At 38.8% G+C, this 18120-nt stretch overlaps 1 protein-coding gene across 2 annotated transcripts; it reads left to right on the top strand.

The window, feature by feature from the left end:
- The first annotated feature begins 483 nt into the window (after positions 1–483).
- On the top strand, positions 484–17975 carry slc25a14 (solute carrier family 25 member 14). Of its 2 annotated transcripts, XM_057821332.1 has the most exons (9): positions 484–631; positions 1312–1474; positions 4166–4304; positions 4410–4504; positions 8432–8517; positions 8599–8694; positions 8920–9044; positions 9115–9328; positions 15669–17975. In XM_057821332.1, exons 2-9 carry the CDS (start codon positions 1411–1413, stop codon positions 15708–15710), a joined length of 861 nt encoding a protein of 286 aa, XP_057677315.1. In that variant the 5' UTR covers positions 484–631; positions 1312–1410; the 3' UTR covers positions 15711–17975. The 2 variants fall into 2 exon arrangements, with proteins under 2 accessions (XP_057677315.1, XP_057677314.1); XM_057821331.1 differs by lacking the exon at positions 484–631 and having other exon boundaries at positions 1200–1474.
- Positions 17976–18120: the final 145 nt, after the last annotated feature.

Here is an 18120-nt window from a genome sequence, read left to right as displayed (position 1 = left end):
CACCTGAGTGTTTTCCACCATATATATTGTAAGTTTATTGCGTTGATAAGTGAGTTCAACACATTTATCAAAAAAATAAACAAACAAACAAACAAAAAATTTCCCCCCCAACATTTAACAGGAATCTAACAAATAGGGACTAGTTCCCTATGCTACATATTCGACTAAAATGTGAAAATGCATCAAAATAGTTACACAGGGGCAAAAATTCCAAAAGTCCATAATACCTCTATCCAAAATCCAGAAACTAACTGAAAGTCATAGGAAACGTCTAGAAGGTGTTATTTGCACAAAAGGAAGATCTATTGAAAATTGATATGTTTTCTGTTGGAGTGCCAAAGTTTTTATGCACATTGCACATTTTCCATCTTTTTATTCTTGGATTTTTATCACAAACAACAAAAACATTACGATATTGAGCTTTACAGCCGTTTTACTTTGAAAGCGCAAACCGGAAACCATGGCTAAAATGGTTCCGTTACACTTGACATTAGCTTACATGGAGCTAAGCAGAACGCGACGACAAACAAGTTTGTCATTCTTCGCTTCGTCGGAGTTAACCCTACATAAGTGTTGAATCATGGAAAAGCTAGCGGACTAGCAGTTGCTGCATTTTATTGACACTGCTCAGGTACGTAAGAATAATTTATCTGTATCGGAAAGTGTTTGGAAGCGATCCAACAGGCTAGTAGTAATCCCCTGAAAGTGCTAGTTGACTAGCCGACAACGGCTAACTCATTAGGACAGTGTTCTTCGATTTCAGCTATTCATGTTTAGAAATTCAAGATTTTTATGATGAAGTTACATTTTAATATAAATATATTAATTTGACTGTCAATTACGTGAGTTAATCAAGAAGTTATTTTATTGTTGTTACATTCGACGGTCACTCGGCAAGGTTCGTCCTCCTCCAATAGAATCGCGGAGCGTATGACTGATGTTAGTGATCAACCAATTGCGACGAAGCGTCGTTTCGTGACTTTTGCCGCCGTGTCCGTCTGTTCTAAAATATTTAGTTATTATCATTTTTTATGCGTGTATAGTTTTTTACACGTCGTGTCGTGTCTTCATAAAACCAACAAAAAGAAAACTTATTTAAAATTCTTATTATATTCAACCGTCCTTCGACATTACATTGTGGTTTTGATTGGCATGTACGAGAGCCAATAGCATTGAAGCAGCCGTCGTGACGCCGCCCAGTTGTCAATTTCCGGCCGCAGTGTTCTATCGAGTGCGGATGCTGATGAGAGAGTCCCCGATCATCTCGATAGCATCATGTTTTACGTTGCGCTTATTCGCCTCCTGTCACAGCGCTGCTGCGTAGACCTGTGTCTGGGGGCTTTGCTGTTGTTCCTAGCCGGACTTCAGCAGGCAGAGGCGGCCGCAGCCGGCGCTGCCGCAGCAGGAGAGATGACCAACCTGAACTGGAAGCCGTTCATCTACGGCGGGATGGCCTCGATTGTCGCAGAATTCGGTAGGTGATGCACCTCGTCAAAGATCGAGACACGGCAATCATTGTTTTTTTTTATCATGTAAAGTTACTTTATAAATTTTTTTTAAACATGCAGTTGACACATTTTCATGATATTTTCTCTGAATTTATTGGGGTTATTTTATTACATTTATCGGAGGACATTTTGTTTTATTTATAGTGTACAAACAGTCATATTAGAGTTATTCTATCAGATAGAGCAGATGTACTGTATACAAGGGCGTAGGTTTGGTCTCAATATTGGTAGGGATGATATAACAGCATAACATGCATGTGCACTTTTTGCTGGGAACGGGACATTTATAAGACCAAACAGACTGGGTGAACATTGGTCAGGGCTAAATTTCTCACCAATATGAACATAATTACTTGATAAGCTAAATGATTAATGCAAAATTAATAATTAATTAAAAATTAACTTTCATGTGTATTGGTTCAGGTGATACACCGTTAGATCCAAACCTTTGTTTTCAAAAACTAATAAAAGAAACATTTTGAAAACTTGAAAACCAAAAAATGTCTGGATTTTATCAGCAAATTTAAATTTCAATATCTGGACACAAATTATATTAACATACACAAGAAATACGAACTTGGTAATCATCAATTAACTGTCTATAAGGCGGCAATCCTTACTTCACTACATTTCTTAGTTTATTTAACGTTAACAGTAGAAAACATACAGGAGGATATTTCTCTCAACCCAGCTTCCTTCTCGAAATTCAAGAAATTTACACAGATTAATGTTTTGCTAACTCTAATGCAGGTCAGACTTTCTGTAGAAAAATTAGTGGTGTGTTTCCCACCTCCACTACATTGACATCTTTTTACATTACTTACAGTGGCGGCTGCTGGCAGAAAAAAACTTGTAATATCCCTCGTTTTCAAAGAGGGCGGAGGCGGCGGCATGTTTTATTTCTGTCAGGTTGTGAATGCGTGTGTGTTTGTCTGTGTGTGTGGTTGGGGGGGTGAAGTAATCAGCCAATCAAATGTGCGTTTGAGGGGAAAAAATGGACTGACACATTCTGCAAGTGAAAAGTGGTCAATGTAAGTCTGAACATAATTAAGGTACTGTAATTCACTTAATAATGGTAGGGTCAACTCTATCCTTACAACATATGGGAAGGCAATCTAAATGAACTAAATAACTGAAGTCATTATATAATGCAAATAAGGTTGCTTAAAAGTTGGTGGGGACAATTTCAGCATCCTGAAAAGTTGGTAGGGTTATGTCCCTACTAGAGCTGGGAATCTTTGGGCACCTAACGATTCGATTACGATTACGATTCAGAGGCTCCGATTCGATTATAAAACGATTATTGATGCACCCCACTCCTTTTTTTTTTTTTTTTTTTTTAATTTGTTTTGTACATTAGTTCCAAAATTGTTCAAAAATCCTCTCAGGCTAAACCAAACTACTATTTCAATATCAAGTTAACATATAGCAGTAAACAAATATACAAAAATAACAGTAAATAAAAAAACTCCAGTCCCCATTCTATATCAGCAGCTTTAAACTACTTTCAATTAATTTAATGTTGTGAATCAACCGTTAAAGTTGTTAAAATTGCTCCTGTTATTCCATAATTTCTCTTTTGTCTAGTTTCAACATGTAAAAGTTTTAAAACTATTTTAAAGATAGATTCAAGTCAATATTTTACCGATTTAGGAGTATTTTAGATAAAAAGTTAATTAGGTTCGCTTGGAAGGTTCGCAACAACAGCCTTGCAGGGAAGTGTACTGCTTTAAGATGGCGGCCGTTACTAACGCCCGCATCTAGTTTTTTGTAGATGTGCTGGTAACGATACCGAAGCTATAAGGCATCTAGTCCTATATAAATGATATCTACCGTAACATAATGTGGCTTGTAGCAGCTTTTCGGCAGCAGTCAGGTATGTTTTTTTTTTTTTTTTTTTATCTCGTGGCATGAGTTGAGCTAGAGCCGTGAGTTGAGCATTGGCGAGGGGCCGGGTAATGAGAAGCATGATGTTTAGCTACTCTCGCTCCGTCCCTAATTGCGTACCGAAGACCGCGCGGCGCGCTGAGTGTGTCGTACTTCTGCTTTACTTGGCATATTTCAATAATCGGAATTTGGATGTTTGTGAATCGTTCTCGAATCTTCCACGGCCGAATCGCGAATAATCTAAGAATCGGAAATTTTGCACACCTCTAGTCCCTACCGTCCCTATGCAAACCTACGCCCTTGACCTTATATGAAGACGGAGCACAATATTTTATGAGTCTTGAAAAATCAAAGTAGAAATGTGTTAAAATGTCTGTCAATCAGGGCTCGGCTCTTCTGAAAACAGCCGATAGTAAATGTGTAAATGTTCAAGTTTTACATATTTGTCTTTTTAACTAATTGGCTGCCAATGACAATACACATCCAGTCCACTTGATATGGGAGCGTTAGCAGCTGCCAGTCTCCCAGTTCAAATGGATTGGATGTTTTTTAGTGATAAACTCATTTAAATTCACAGCAGCAGGATAAAAACAAGCCACATGATTAAATGTCAATCTTTGCCAACGGCACTGAAAGTGTTAATAGTTAATCGAATATGCGGCTTGGTCATAGTGACTATTGAGTATTTTAATGTTCCAAAGGAACAAACACAAGGTTAGAACCACACCCGCAGTGTACTAACAACTGCGTTTATATATATATTTTTTTAGGCACATTCCCCATCGATCTGACAAAGACGCGACTCCAGGTGCAGGGTCAGTCCCAGTACACGGAAGTGCGCTACAGGGGAATGTTCCACGCCCTGTTCAGGATCGGCAAAGAGGAGGGCATCCGGGCACTCTACTCGGGGTCAAAAACTTTGCATTTTCAAGTAGTAACAGTTTAAGAGAAAACTAAACTGAAAAAATACGTCTTCTTTATTAATAAAAAAAACTCTGTGTGTGCTTTTCGCAGGATCTCACCTGCGCTCTTGAGACAAGCATCTTACGGGACCATCAAGATTGGAACTTATAACTCCCTGAAGAGGCTTTTTGTCAGTCGCCCGGAAGGTAACATTATAACATAGAAATATGATTAAACATCAACTGATATACCAGCTGGCTGATTTGTGAAGTTTTTTTTTTTTTTTTTTTAATTTACGATTTACAAATTAAAAGCCGATATAACAGGATAACTTATTTTCACTGTTTAGATGATGATCTTTGTTAAATGTGAATTTTGCACCTCCAGTTTTCTTGTTTTGTTCCTTGTTCAAGCATTGTAAGTAAGCTCAAAAAAACAATTGTGTCATCCATACGTAAGCTAATGTAGTTGTTGCTGTCGGCCAGGAATGTACCGAATTGGCCCGAATATAAGACTGTGTTTTTTTGCATTGAAATAAGAATGAAAAAGTCGCGCTCGTCTTATATTCGCGATTTAGACTTTATACCCATTCACGACGCTATATTGTTATAATCATTTGTTTCAGATGTACTGTAATTATTTTCTGTATAAAAATTAATTTGGTGTTCAAAAAGTCTTTTTTTAAACTTGAGTCTTGAAAAAGAGGGGGTCGTCTTATAATCAGGGCCGTCTTATATTCGGGCCAATACGGTAATTGATTATGCTATGTAGATGCTAACTGATAGCATGGAAGCTATTTGCTAACATTAACTTCTAATGCTAAACGCTAACCATAATCGTTGTGTGCAATAACTCATCCAATCTGCAGTCATTTTCTGAACTTAAGAAAGAAGATGGAAATAATTTAAATCCAGTACTTCTACTGAAAACATTTGTGAGTCAGGTTACTGTTTTGACTTTCTTATATGTTGTATTTTGCCGTTTTCTGCTGCTCCTTACCCGTTCTGTACTTTTTGTTTCACGTAAGTGTGTACTGTTACACTAAAGTGCATTAAATGTTTGGAGAGCTATTGGCAGATTTGAATTCTCATACATACATTTATATAGTGTGTGTTTTAATAGCGTACCGCTCGTAACACGTCAGGTTTGCTCAATAATATTCATGATGTTAGCAACTGTTGCTAGAGGGGTCAAACTCGCGTTTGTCCCTCCTGCTAGATGGTTGTAAATAGTGTACAAACCAGCTGTTTACTGAGATAAACCTACAAATTCTGTCCGAAAATGATGTCGCTGGTGCCAAATTCACTGGTAAAGATGTGGAAGAACATACAAATTTTCAGTTAAAGAGATGGCTTGAGTGTTAAGGGCTGAAAAAGACTGGGAAAAAGAGCAGACCTGATCAAGAAGTAGCATTTGTATCGACACCTTTTTCTTGTGTGCATTGCTTTACGACACTGACATTCTCCTATTTCAACAAGCTATCCTTTACCACCATATGCCCTGTCTTTCTTATATATTATATTCTATGTTTGTCTTGCGTCTCTGACCGTTCTTGGAGGTAATTTATATAGCTATTTTTGTGTAGCGATCGCAAATGCTACTCAGTGACAGCCAACGAACACTTTCAATTTTTTCATGAACACTTCCTCCTTACTAAGGTTGTTTCTTCACAACAGAAAAGGTTAAGCTGTTAAATCTGGAGCCTACCTGTAGGCATGAACAGGCTTACTACAAAAAGACCATGGCCAAACATGGCTAAATTATTAAAATATCAGTATTTTAGAAAAATAGGCCTACATGACTGTTGTGATATAAAAATAAAATTTTAATTTTTTTCAGGTCATTCATTGTCAGATAGAAGCAGCACGGCAAAACGGCACGCTAAAAAAAATAAGTAAAAATATCAAAATGGCTTACCTCTTCGGGGTAGGATTGGCGATCTGTAGGACCAGGGCCCCGAACAAAATATTTACTGCATATGAAGACGAATGAATTCACTTTGCTTAATCTGATCTTTTGGATGTCTGCACGAGTTCATCCTTTGTTCACATTTTTTCCCCTTAGTTTTTGGCTTCGGGAAACGTGTAAAGAAAACATCCTTCATACAGTGCCTTGCAAAAGTATTCGGCCCCCTTGAACCTTGCAACCTTTCGCCACATTTCAGGCTTCAAACATAAATATATGAAATTTAATTTTTTTGTCAAGAATCAACAACAAGTGGGACACAATCGTGAAGTGGAACAACATTTATTGGATAATTTAAACTTTTTTAACAAATAAAAAACTGAAAAGCGGGGCGTGCAATATTATTCGGCCCCTTTACTTTCAGTGCAGCAAACTCACTCCAGAAGTTCAGTGAGGATCTCTGAATGATCCAACGTTGTCCTAAATGACCGATGATGATAAATAGAATCCACCTGTGTGTAATCAAGTCTCCGTATAAATGCACCTGCTCTGTGATCGTCTCAGGGTTCTGTTTAAAGTGCAGAGAGCATTATGAAAACCAAGGAACACACCAGGCAGGTCTGAGATACTGTTGTGGAGAAGTTTAAAGCCGGATTTGGACACAAAAAGATTTCCCAAGCTTTAAACATCTCAAGGAGCACTGTGCAAGCCATCATATTGAAATGGAAGGAGCATCAAACCACTGCAAATCTACCAAGACCCGGCCGTCCTTCCAAACTTTCTTCTCAAACAAGGAGAAAACTGATCAGAGATGCAGCCAAGAGGCCCATGATCACTCTGGATGAACTGCAGAGATCTACAGCTGAGGTGGGAGAGTCTGTTCATAGGACAGCAATCAGTCGTACACTGCACAAATCTGGCTTTTATGGAAGAGTGGCAAGAAGAAAGCCATTTCTCAAAGATATCCATAAAAAGTCTCGTTTAAAGTTTGCCACAAGCCACCTGGGAGACACACCAAACATGTGGAAGAAGGTGCTCTGGTCAGATGAAACCAAAATTGAACTTTTTGGCCATAATGCAAAACGATATGTTTGGCGTAAAAGCAACACAGCTCATCACCCTGAACACACCATCCCCACTGTCAAACATGGTGGTGGCAGCATCATGGTTTGGGCCTGCTTTTCTTCAGCAGGGACAGGGAAGATGGTTAAAATTGACGGGAAGATGGATGCAGCCAAATACAGGAACATTTTGGAAGAAAACCTGTTGGTATCTGCACAAGACCTGAGACTGGGACGGAGATTTATCGTCCAACAGGACAATGATCCAAAACATAAAGCCAAATCTACAATGGAATGGTTAAAAAATAAACGTATCCAGGTGTTAGAATGGCCAAGTCAAAGTCCAGACCTGAATCCAATCGAGAATCTGTGGAAAGAGCTGAAGACTGCTGTTCACAAATACTCTCCATCCAACCTCACTGAGCTCGAGCTGTTTTGCAAGGAAGAATGGGCAAGAATGTCAGTCTCTCGATGTGCAAAACTGATAGAAACATACCCCAAGCGACTTGCAGCTGTAATTGGAGCAAAAGGTGGCGCTACAAAGTATTAACGCAAGGGGGCCGAATAATATTGCACGCCCCACTTTTCAGTTTTTTATTTGTTAAAAAAGTTTAAATTATCCAATAAATGTTGTTCCACTTCACGATTGTGTCCCACTTGTTGTTGATTCTTGACAAAAAATTAAAATTTTATATCTTTATGTTTGAAGCCTGAAATGTGGCGAAAGGTTGCAAGGTTCAAGGGGGGGAATACTTTTGCAAGGCACTGTATGTGGACGGTCGTAATGTCTAGAGTCGTTTCTACAAGCTCCATAGCAGCAGTGTTTTACTCTGCATGTTCTTTCTTGAAAGATTACCGGCAGAAAACAAGGAGACTAGTATTGGTTTTATGCGAGTGTGCTTCTACGTTGACCCTCTTCCGGTTTATGATGGTAACGTCACGCAGCCTTGCGGTCCAAAAATAGCATTCGTGCAGTATGCTATTGCCTTTCCTCATCAATGTGCTTTAAAAATACATATATCTGCTTACAAAATCTATATTACAAATATAGTATATTACAAAATATATACATTTTTCAATTGGTATCAGCCTTTGAAAATCCTATCTCGGTCGAACTGTAAATAAAATTGTTGAAATTATGTGAAGCAAATGTTTTTTTGATGGCAGATGAGACCATGGTCATCAACGTTTTCTGTGGCGTCGTTTCTGGCGTACTGTCATCCTCTTTGGCAAATCCCACAGATGTCCTTAAGGTGAGCGTTTATGATTTTTTTTCCTCAACAAGAGACAAATTAATCATCAGGTTTTAAAATACGACATTTGTTTGATTGCAGATCCGAATGCAGGCACAGGGCAGTCTGCTTCAAGGCAGCATGATGTCCAACTTCATCAACATCTACCAGACAGAGGGGACCAAAGGCCTGTGGAGAGTGAGTTGGCACCATTCACATCCATTTAATCTCTTTAGCTGCCATTGACAGCGATATGCATCCAATCCCTTTGAAATGGGAGGGATCACACTTCGAATGGATTGGACATCTACTAGTGATAAACTCGCTTAAATTCACAGCAGAAGGATGACAAGAGCCACATGATTGGACGTCTATCATCGTCAAAAGCAACAAAAGAGTAAAATGTGAATTTCTGGTCATCAGGGTGTCATCCCCACGGCGCAGCGAGCTGCCATTGTCGTCGGCGTGGAACTTCCCGTCTACGATATCACAAAGAAGCACCTCCTCCGATCCGGTGTTATGGGTGACACCATTTTGACGCATTTCATGTAAGGCTGTTTGCTAAGAGTTGAGCTCAATCTTGGCTTTAACTATGTCTTTTTTTTTTCGGGTGCATAGTTCAAGTTTCACATGCGGCCTGGCAGGAGCACTGGCATCCAACCCAGTGGATGTGGTGCGTACGCGCATGATGAACCAGCGGGTGATTTCAGGGTCACCCATGTACAAAGGCACGTTGGATGGCTTGATGCAGACGTGGAGGAACGAAGGTTTCTTCGCGCTCTATAAAGGGTTCTGGCCCAACTGGCTGCGGCTGGGGCCTTGGAACATTATTGTATCCTTTTCATTTTGAGGAGGGGTTCTAGATATATAAGGGATCTAGAAAATATCAAGTGAAATCACGTTTTTATATCAGTGAAACAATTCGTAAATATACCTATGGTGATAGGTCGCAATTAGGGCTGCAGCTATCGAATATTTTAGTAATCGAGTAATCGACTGAAAATTCTATCGATTAATCGAGTAATTGGATAAAACAAATATATTTTTAGGTGAAGAGCAATTATAGATATACATGAGAAAACAAGACATTTTATCATTTTCAGTCAATCAATGTCTTTATTTTTGATGTATATTGTTGAAAACAGCCAACAATTGCATCTCAGATGTAACTAGAATTTTAAAAAATGACTAATTCACTGCTTTCACTCAAAAAACCTTTAGATCTTATTTTTAAAAAGTATATATATATATATATATATGTATATATATAAACACACCTAAAAATGCCTTTACGCTTGATAACACACATCACTTAAAAGTTAGGATTTTTTCCTACGTTTTTCAATTAAATTTCTATTTGTGTCAAGCCATTTTTAAGTTCTAGTTAAGTTTTAAGTTAGTCTAAACTGTAAGTCCTGATAGGATTTTGAGTTTTTGCACTGTTCAAAATAAATGTATGATACAGGCTGTATTGGAGCACATCAGGGACTAGTGCTACTTGGTGTTTTATCCAGCAATGATTACTGAGCTAAAATTGATAGTTAGCATTATTGAGTTTTTATTTGACACGCTCATCACTCCACAACGCTATGTTATGTTATAGCCTGTATGTAAGACACGTTAGCCACGCATCGAAAGCGGTCTTAATTAATTGAAACCTAGCCCTCCGCAGTGCTAACGTAAGGTGAGCTAGTAGTGACAGTAACGTTAATCTTATACAGTATATTAGCGTTTAGCGCTCTTTATTAGCGCTTAGCGCTCTACTGCTTTAAGATGGCGGCTGTTTGCTAACGCTGCCCAGACGCGGCCTAGTCTGTCATTGCGCATCTAGTTCAACATACATGTGATCTCTATGAGACTCACTGGACGCCACCTGCAACTAACGTAGCATGAGCGGGCTAGTATTTAGCAACGTCGGCGTCGTTTGTAGCGGTTGTCGGCTGCAGTAAGTTTTTTTTTTTTTTGCTTCTTCCTCTACGCACGTGACATCAGCGCGTTGTCCCGCATTAAAAGTAGTCCGAGCAAAACGTGATGCTTAGAGCTGTCAAAATAAACGATTACTCGAGGTGAATAAAATTACTCGGATCAGTTTTTAAACTCGAGTTACTCGAGTTGCTCGAGTATTCGTTTCAGCTCTAGTCGCAATACACTGGTACCTCGACATACGATCCTTTCAACATCCGAATTTGACTCGTCATTTGTCTTGAAATATGACAACATGCTTGAAATACGACGATATATAATGGTGTGTATTATCATCACAAAATTGCCATCGTCCTTGTAGACAGTATAATATGTGCTCGTCGTCAATGGTCATTCGAAATAGCTGGAAAGTTTTTTTTTTTTTTTTTTTTTTTTTAACTAAAAGTTTTGGATTTTACAGACGAAAACATTTTGAGTAGCGGTCAACTAAAACTAGACCAAATTTGGCTGAGATTCCCTCAATTAAAGCATAACGAAAACGAACACATTTTGAAAAGACTAAAATATGAATAAGACTAATACGTATTTTCGTTCAGAAGACTAAACTAAGACAAAATTTAAAAGGGCTGCCAAAAAGTGGTTGGTTCCCTTGATTTGTTTTCACTTTTGTTAACTAATTTGCATCATTACTTAAGATCGACAGTAGTAACAAACCGTCATAAAAGCAGTAGCCCACAATCAAAGGTTATAGAGCAGGGGTGGGCAAACTATTCCACAAAGGGCCGCAGTGGGTGCGGGTTTTTGTTGCAACCCATTAAGAGGACACATTTTCACCAATCTGCTGTTTTACAAGTGCAATCAGTCAATTGCAGTCAGGTGCTTCTCATTTCTGCTGAAACCTCATTGGTTATACTATCTGTGCTGGGTCAGTTGGAACAAAGACCAGGACCCACTGCGGCCCTCGAGGACCGGTTTGCCCACCCCGTTATAGAGGATGTAGTCATAGGCGGAGTTCGACCTTTGTGGCGAGGCAAAACATGTTGATGACCCTGAAACACAGTGTCAGCAATAAAATTAACTATTAAGATATACGCTCGGATATTAGCTTAGCCCATGCTCGTACACTGCGGGCTAAAAATATTGGCACCCCTGCAATTCTGTCAGATAATGCTCAATTTCTTCCAGAAAATGATTGCCATTACAAATGATTTGGTAGTAATATCTTTATTTATTTTGCTTGCAATATAAAACACAAAAGAGAATGGGGAAAAAAAACATTATCATTTTACACATAACTGCAAAAGTAGGCCGGACAAAAGTATTGGCACCCTTTGAAAAATCCTGTGATGATTCTCTAATTTGTGTAATTAACAGCACCTGTTACTTACCTGTGGCACATACAGTAACAGGTGGTGGTAATGGCTAAATCACACTTGCAGCCAGTTAAAATGGATTAAAGTTGACTCAACCTCTGTACTGCGTCCTTGTGTGTACCACACCACATTGAGCAAGAAAGAAGACCAAAGAATAGTCTGAGGACTTGAGAAGCAAAATTGTGAGGAAGCATGAGCAATTTCAAGGCTACAAGTCCCTCTACAAAGACTTGAATGTTCTTGTGTCTACCCTGCGCAGTTTTATCAATAAGTGTAAAGCACATGGCACTGTGGCTAACCTCCCTAGATGTGGACGGAAAATAAAAATTGACGAGCGATTCCAACGAAAGATTGTGCGGCTGGTGGTTAAAGACCCTTGACTAACATCCAAACACGTTCAAGCTGTTCTGCAGTCAATCCGAGGGTACAACAGTGGCAACCCGTACTATCCGTCGGCATCTGAATGAAAAGGGACTCTATGGTAGGATTCCCTGGAAGAGCCCACTACTGACCCAGAGACATAAAAAAGCCAGGCTGGAGTTTGCGAAAACCTACCTAAAAAAGCCAAAACGTTTTGGAAGCATGTTCTCTGATCAGATGAGACAAAAGTAGAGCTTTTTGGGAAAAGGCATCAACATAGAGTTTACAGGAATAAAACGAGACCTTCAAAGAAAAAAACACGGTCCCAACAGTCAAACATGGCGGAGGTTCCCTGATGTTTTGGGGTTGATTTGCTTCCTCTGGCACTGGACTGCTTGACCGTGTGCATGGCATTATGAAGTCTGAAGACTACCAACAAATTTTGCAGTATAACGTAGGGCCCAGTGTGAGAAAAGTGGGTCTTCCTCAGAGGTCATGGGTCTTCCACTAGGACAATGACCCAAAACAAACTTTAAAAAGCACTAGAAAATGATTTGAGAGAAAGCATCGGCGACATCGAAAGTGGCCAGCAATGAGACCAAACTTGAATCCCATAGAACACCTGTGGAGAGATCTGAAAATGACAATTTGGATAAGGCAGCCTTCAAATTTTTGAGACCAGAAGAAGTTGGCCAAAGAAGAATGGTCTAAAATTCTAGCAGAGCATTGTAAGAAACTCTCTGATGGATACCGGAAGTGGTTGTTCGCAGTTACTTTGTCTAAAGGTTGTGCTACCAAATATTAGGCAGAGGGTGCCAATACTTTTGTCCAGCCCATTTTTGGAGTTTTTTGTAAAATGATAATGGTTAAATTTTTTTTTTTCCCATTCTCTCCTGTGTTTCTCATTGCAAGCAAAATAAATGAAGGTATTACTACCAAAGCATTTGTAATTGCAATCATTTTCTAGAAGAAATTGAGCATTGTCTGACCGAATTGCAGGGCTGCCAATACTTTTGGCCAGCAGTGTACATATTGGCATCCCGGCTGTGTGCGTGTATGTGTTGGCAAGCACATTTTTCGGTCTTACCTAGCAGAGAAGTAGACGCCGCGTCCTTTTTGCCTGAATATTCTAGCCAGAATCTGTCCTCAGGTGGTTTTGGCTAAGCAAAGCAAATGGCCGTCTCGAAGGTGCTAGTCAAATGATGTGTTCGAAAAATAATTTTAATGCATTATGAATATATATTTTTGTTCATATCATTCATTTTTGTTGTTTATTGCTTTTCAACTTTTATAGACAACATTTTACCGGCAAAATCTCAATTTTAAATTCATATATAGGAAAGTCAGTTACATGCAATGACTTTTTTGGCCACCGGGGGGCTATCTCCCCCCCCCCCCGGGGGGCTCCCCCCCCCCCCCAAAAAAAAAAAAAAAAAAAAAAAAAACATCTCGGCGTATGGATGTAGTGCACAACGTTACTAAAAAATAGAATAGCCCTTTATTGTCAATATACAGTTGTACAATGAAATTGTGGAGCATCTCCCTTTACAGAGCAGGACAAAATAAAAATCTCAAAAGTGACTTGCAAGTATAAGAGTATAAAATCCAAATAAATATAAAATGTTGTAAGAGGTAGTCCTATGTTCAGGGAGTGACAAAAAAAAAAACAAAAAAAAAAATCAAAGGTTGTAAAATACTGTAATTTTCGCACTATAAGGCACACCTGACTATAAGCCGCCAACAACTAAATTTGACACGAAAACGAAATTTGTTCATAAATAAGGCGTACTGGACTATAAGGTTCAGATGTCCTCACTGTATTATGGGATATTTACACCAAAAGATATTGACAGGTAACACTTTATTTGACAGCGGCATCATACGACTGGCATAAGACCAAATGAACCACCATGAAGCTTTGAACCAATTAACTGCAAAGCTTCATTGCTTCAAGAAGCTTCATTTGGCCATCACTGCTCCCTTACAATTAACCTCTGCTGCCACCTGCTGTCAGCACTGTTGTTGTCCTACATGCCTCCTTGCATGCAATGCAGCGCTACAGATGTAAATAACAATATAAATTCATGTTCTGTGCAAATTTTTTCTTCAGTCACTGTTCCAATTGCTTCATAAATTGCTAGTTATGGTATGTGGTAACACTTAATTTGACAGTGGTGCCATAAGACTTTCATTAGTCAATCATAATTATGATATGACACTGTCATGAGTAGAGGGGTGCGAAATTTCCGATTCTTAGATTATTCGCGATTCTGCCGTGGAAGATTCGAGAACGATTCACAAATATCAAAATTCCGATTATTGAATTTATTGAATTATACCAGGTAAAGCGGAAGTAAAACACAGTCAGTGCGGTCTTTGGGACGCAATGAGGAACGAACCGAGAGTGAATATCATGTTCAACTCATGCCGCTAGATAAAAAAAACAATTATACCTGACTGCGGCTGACAGCCGCTACAAACAACACCCAGTTGCTAGTTGCTACAAAAAATACGGCTACAGTAGATATCATATATATGTAGAACTAGATGCAAAATGACAGACGACGTCGGTGTTAGAACATGTATTATTGAACAGAGATGCGAAATGAGACTTTCCGGCGTAAGTAAACGGCCGCCATCTTAAAGCAGTAGACCTCTCTAGAAGGCTCTGTTGTAGCGAACCTAATTAACTTTTTATCTAAAATACTCATAATTCGGCAGAATCTTGGCTTTAATCTATCTTTAAATGATGAAAAAGTTTTAAAACTTTGACAAAAGTAGACTGAAGCGAAATTGTGGAATAACAGGAGCAATTTTAACAACTGTAACAGTTGATTCACAACATTAAATTAATTGAATGTAGTTTAAAGCTGCTGATACAGAATGGGGACTGGAGTTTTTTATTTACTGTTATTTTTGTATATTTGTTTACTGTTATATGTTAACTTGATACTGAAATAGTAGTTTGGTTTAGCCTGAGAGGATTTTTGAACAATTTTGGAACTAATGTACAAAACATTTAAAAATAAAAAAAGGGGGGGGTGAAAGGGGGGGGTGCATCAATAATCGTTTTATAATCAAATCTGAGCCTCTGAATCGTAATCATAATTGAATCATTAGGTTCCCAAAGATTCCCAGCTCTAGTCATGAGCATTAATGAATGCTTATAACAGATGTTGTTTAGTGTGATCCGGTAAATTCTCACTTTTGAATGGATGTAAAAAGCTGAGCTGGACCTAAATGGAGTTCGTGACATAATTTGCCGGATGACACTTAATAACATCTGTGATAAGCATTCAGTAATGCCCATGATAGTGTAATGTCATAATTATGACGGTCTTATGACGCCGCTGCCAAATGAAGTATTACCTATTAACCTAAATAAATCATCAAATAAGCCGCATTGGACTATAAACCACAGGATTCTAAATGAAGGAAAAAAGTAGCGGCTTATAGTCGGAAAATGACGGTATTAGCTTTTTTGTCAGCGAATGTTTTCCTTCACCACCATTTCAGTTCTTCATCACCTTTGAGCAGCTAAAGAAGCTCCCGTTGTAAGCGTGGAAACACGCAGCGGGACAGCACTGATCTATTGGACTGTGTGAGTTGGACACGCAGCGTTTTGCAGAGATGCAGAAGAGGCGGCAGCAGCACTGGCAGAGTTGCGGTCCCAGTATACTGTACATTCACACTCCTTGACCAGCAACTCAACCAAAACATCAGCCAACCTCCACACACACACTCATCCATCACCTCATGTATTTTCTTTTCTCGAGTTTTGCTATTTATTTGTGGGTGACCGATTCTGTTTCAACAGTCGTGAACACTGAGACCAGGCAGCTACTTTTTGCAAGCGGTTTGGCAAGAGCGGGACTTAGAACCCTGTTCCTCTCTCGCACCAAGTGTGCTTAAACCTCAGCTTTTCTTCAAATATGTAGTTACAAGCTTTGCAAGGCTTGAAATGTTTCATGAGTGAAACGGTCCGTCTGTTACAACAGACTTTATAGTAAGGTGCCATAGTTTTATTTCTGTTTGTGGCTCGTGACTCTTGAGGCGGAAAAATCCCAACACGAGTATCAATCTGAGACAAAGCCTTTGCTGCGGAGCTGGTGGAAGCACAGCAGCTAAAAGAAGTGTGCTCCAACTGCAAGGCGGAAGTACAGAAGAACATCTGAGCTACCGGAGTTTGAATTTTTTTCTGCATCGAAATTCTAGCACTGAATTTTTACACATATTAAAAAGTAGTGAGCCGCAAATATTGCTGCTGAATTTTGATGCTGGTAAAAATTATTGTTAGAATGTTGATGCTGAGAAAAAAAAAATTCTAACTCTGGCGGCACTCATTCGGGTCATTGCTACGTGCCAAAATTTGTTGCTAACGAGGTTTTGACTAAATACACAAACCTTAAATCTGTGACTCTTTCAGTCTTTTTACACTTTCAGTTGACAACATTTGGATTTTAGTAGCCTGATTTTACTGTCGCTTTTCTCCTGCTTGGAAGACATCTTGCAGTGTGTTACAACCTTCTCATGACATTATGCGATACTCTCGGCACAGTAGGTCGCAACAGAGAGGAGAAATGAAGTGACGGTAAAACAGGCCAAGAATTCTGATTTCATACGACAGACATGCAAAGAGACTGGAAGAGTCTCACACAGGAGCAGAAGTGGGAGTCCTTGGATCGCTTGGTTGATTTTTTTTTTTTTGCTCAATCACGTTATGTCTTAGAGGGTATCTCCTGCATAATTAATGTACGCAATTTATCAAGCTACATAGTTTTTGCTTGAACAAACCAAATCATGTGGAATTTTACAGTTCTTAATGGCAATACTTGGTAAAACTCTGACGGCACAGTCAAGATCATTTGTTTTACTGATGTAAGTTTTTGTCGGTGTAGTTTTTCAACTTATGCGAATCTGCGATACAGTATGTTGTGAAAACAGGTCCTTAGCTCCAATTTAACTTTTTGTTAGGGTTCACTGAAAAGCTTTCGAAACAAAATGAGCCATGTTATATATTTTGGGGGAAATTGTCGTTTGGAGTTTTGGCTTGAATTTCTTTTCAATGGACAGTTCACAAACAAATGGTCGCCACAAGGATGTTAGGATGCATCTATTGTCATATTTTGATACCTTAAGCCTCATGTAGTGAGTGTGTTGATCACAGAATGCGGCTTCTGATTACATTGTTGTTGTTTGGCATGTATTTTCACGAGTGGGTTGATTTTTTTTTTTTTGAGTATTTATTTTTGTGGTTTAACACTTCTGAATGATGCTGCTTTTGTCAGTGCTCGGCTTATATAGTATTTCACTCTGTTACGCTCCCGTCTTTGTTCGCCAGTTGTCACTTCCAGTTGTTCATTCCCCAAAAAAGTCATCTTATTACAAAAAAAAAAAAATACAATTTTGGGACTTTAAAGTGTTTGGGGAGTTTTTGATTGTAGCTTTTAAAAGCACCTTTTGCCTTTATGTTGTGTTGAATAAAAGAGTTGAAATATACTATACCTATAGGTCATTAAAATGTTTTTATAAAGGCCACACTAAATTTATGAAAAATGCAACAAAATGCACTTTTTGCTCAGCATTTTCGTGTGGTTAGTTTTATTTCTGTGCTTGTTTGAATTTAGGGGTTTTATGGTGGAGGTTTTGAACGTGAGTTTGTTTTTCATCTACTGGGAGAGTCAGAATTGATTAAATGTACACTCCAAATAATAAAATGAATCTGGTGATTTTATTGTTCCCTGCACTGTACTCTTATTTCATGAATGGAAAGAAGCGCTGAAGATATATTTAAAAAATATTATAAACTGAGTAAATGGAAAATCTAATGTGATGTTGATAGACGTCCAATCCATTTGAACTGGGAGGGTTTTCCCAGCTCAAATGGATTGAACATCTCTTACTGATAAACTCATAAATTCACAGCAGACACCACATGATAGACTTCCTCCTTTAGAACCAATTAAAT

The sequence above is a fragment of the Corythoichthys intestinalis genome, chromosome 18 (genome assembly GCF_030265065.1).
Source record: "Corythoichthys intestinalis isolate RoL2023-P3 chromosome 18, ASM3026506v1, whole genome shotgun sequence".
Classification (NCBI taxonomy): domain Eukaryota; kingdom Metazoa; phylum Chordata; class Actinopteri; order Syngnathiformes; family Syngnathidae; genus Corythoichthys; species Corythoichthys intestinalis.
The sequence above is the reverse complement of the archived record's forward strand: the minus strand, read 5'-3'. Positions and strand labels throughout refer to the sequence as shown.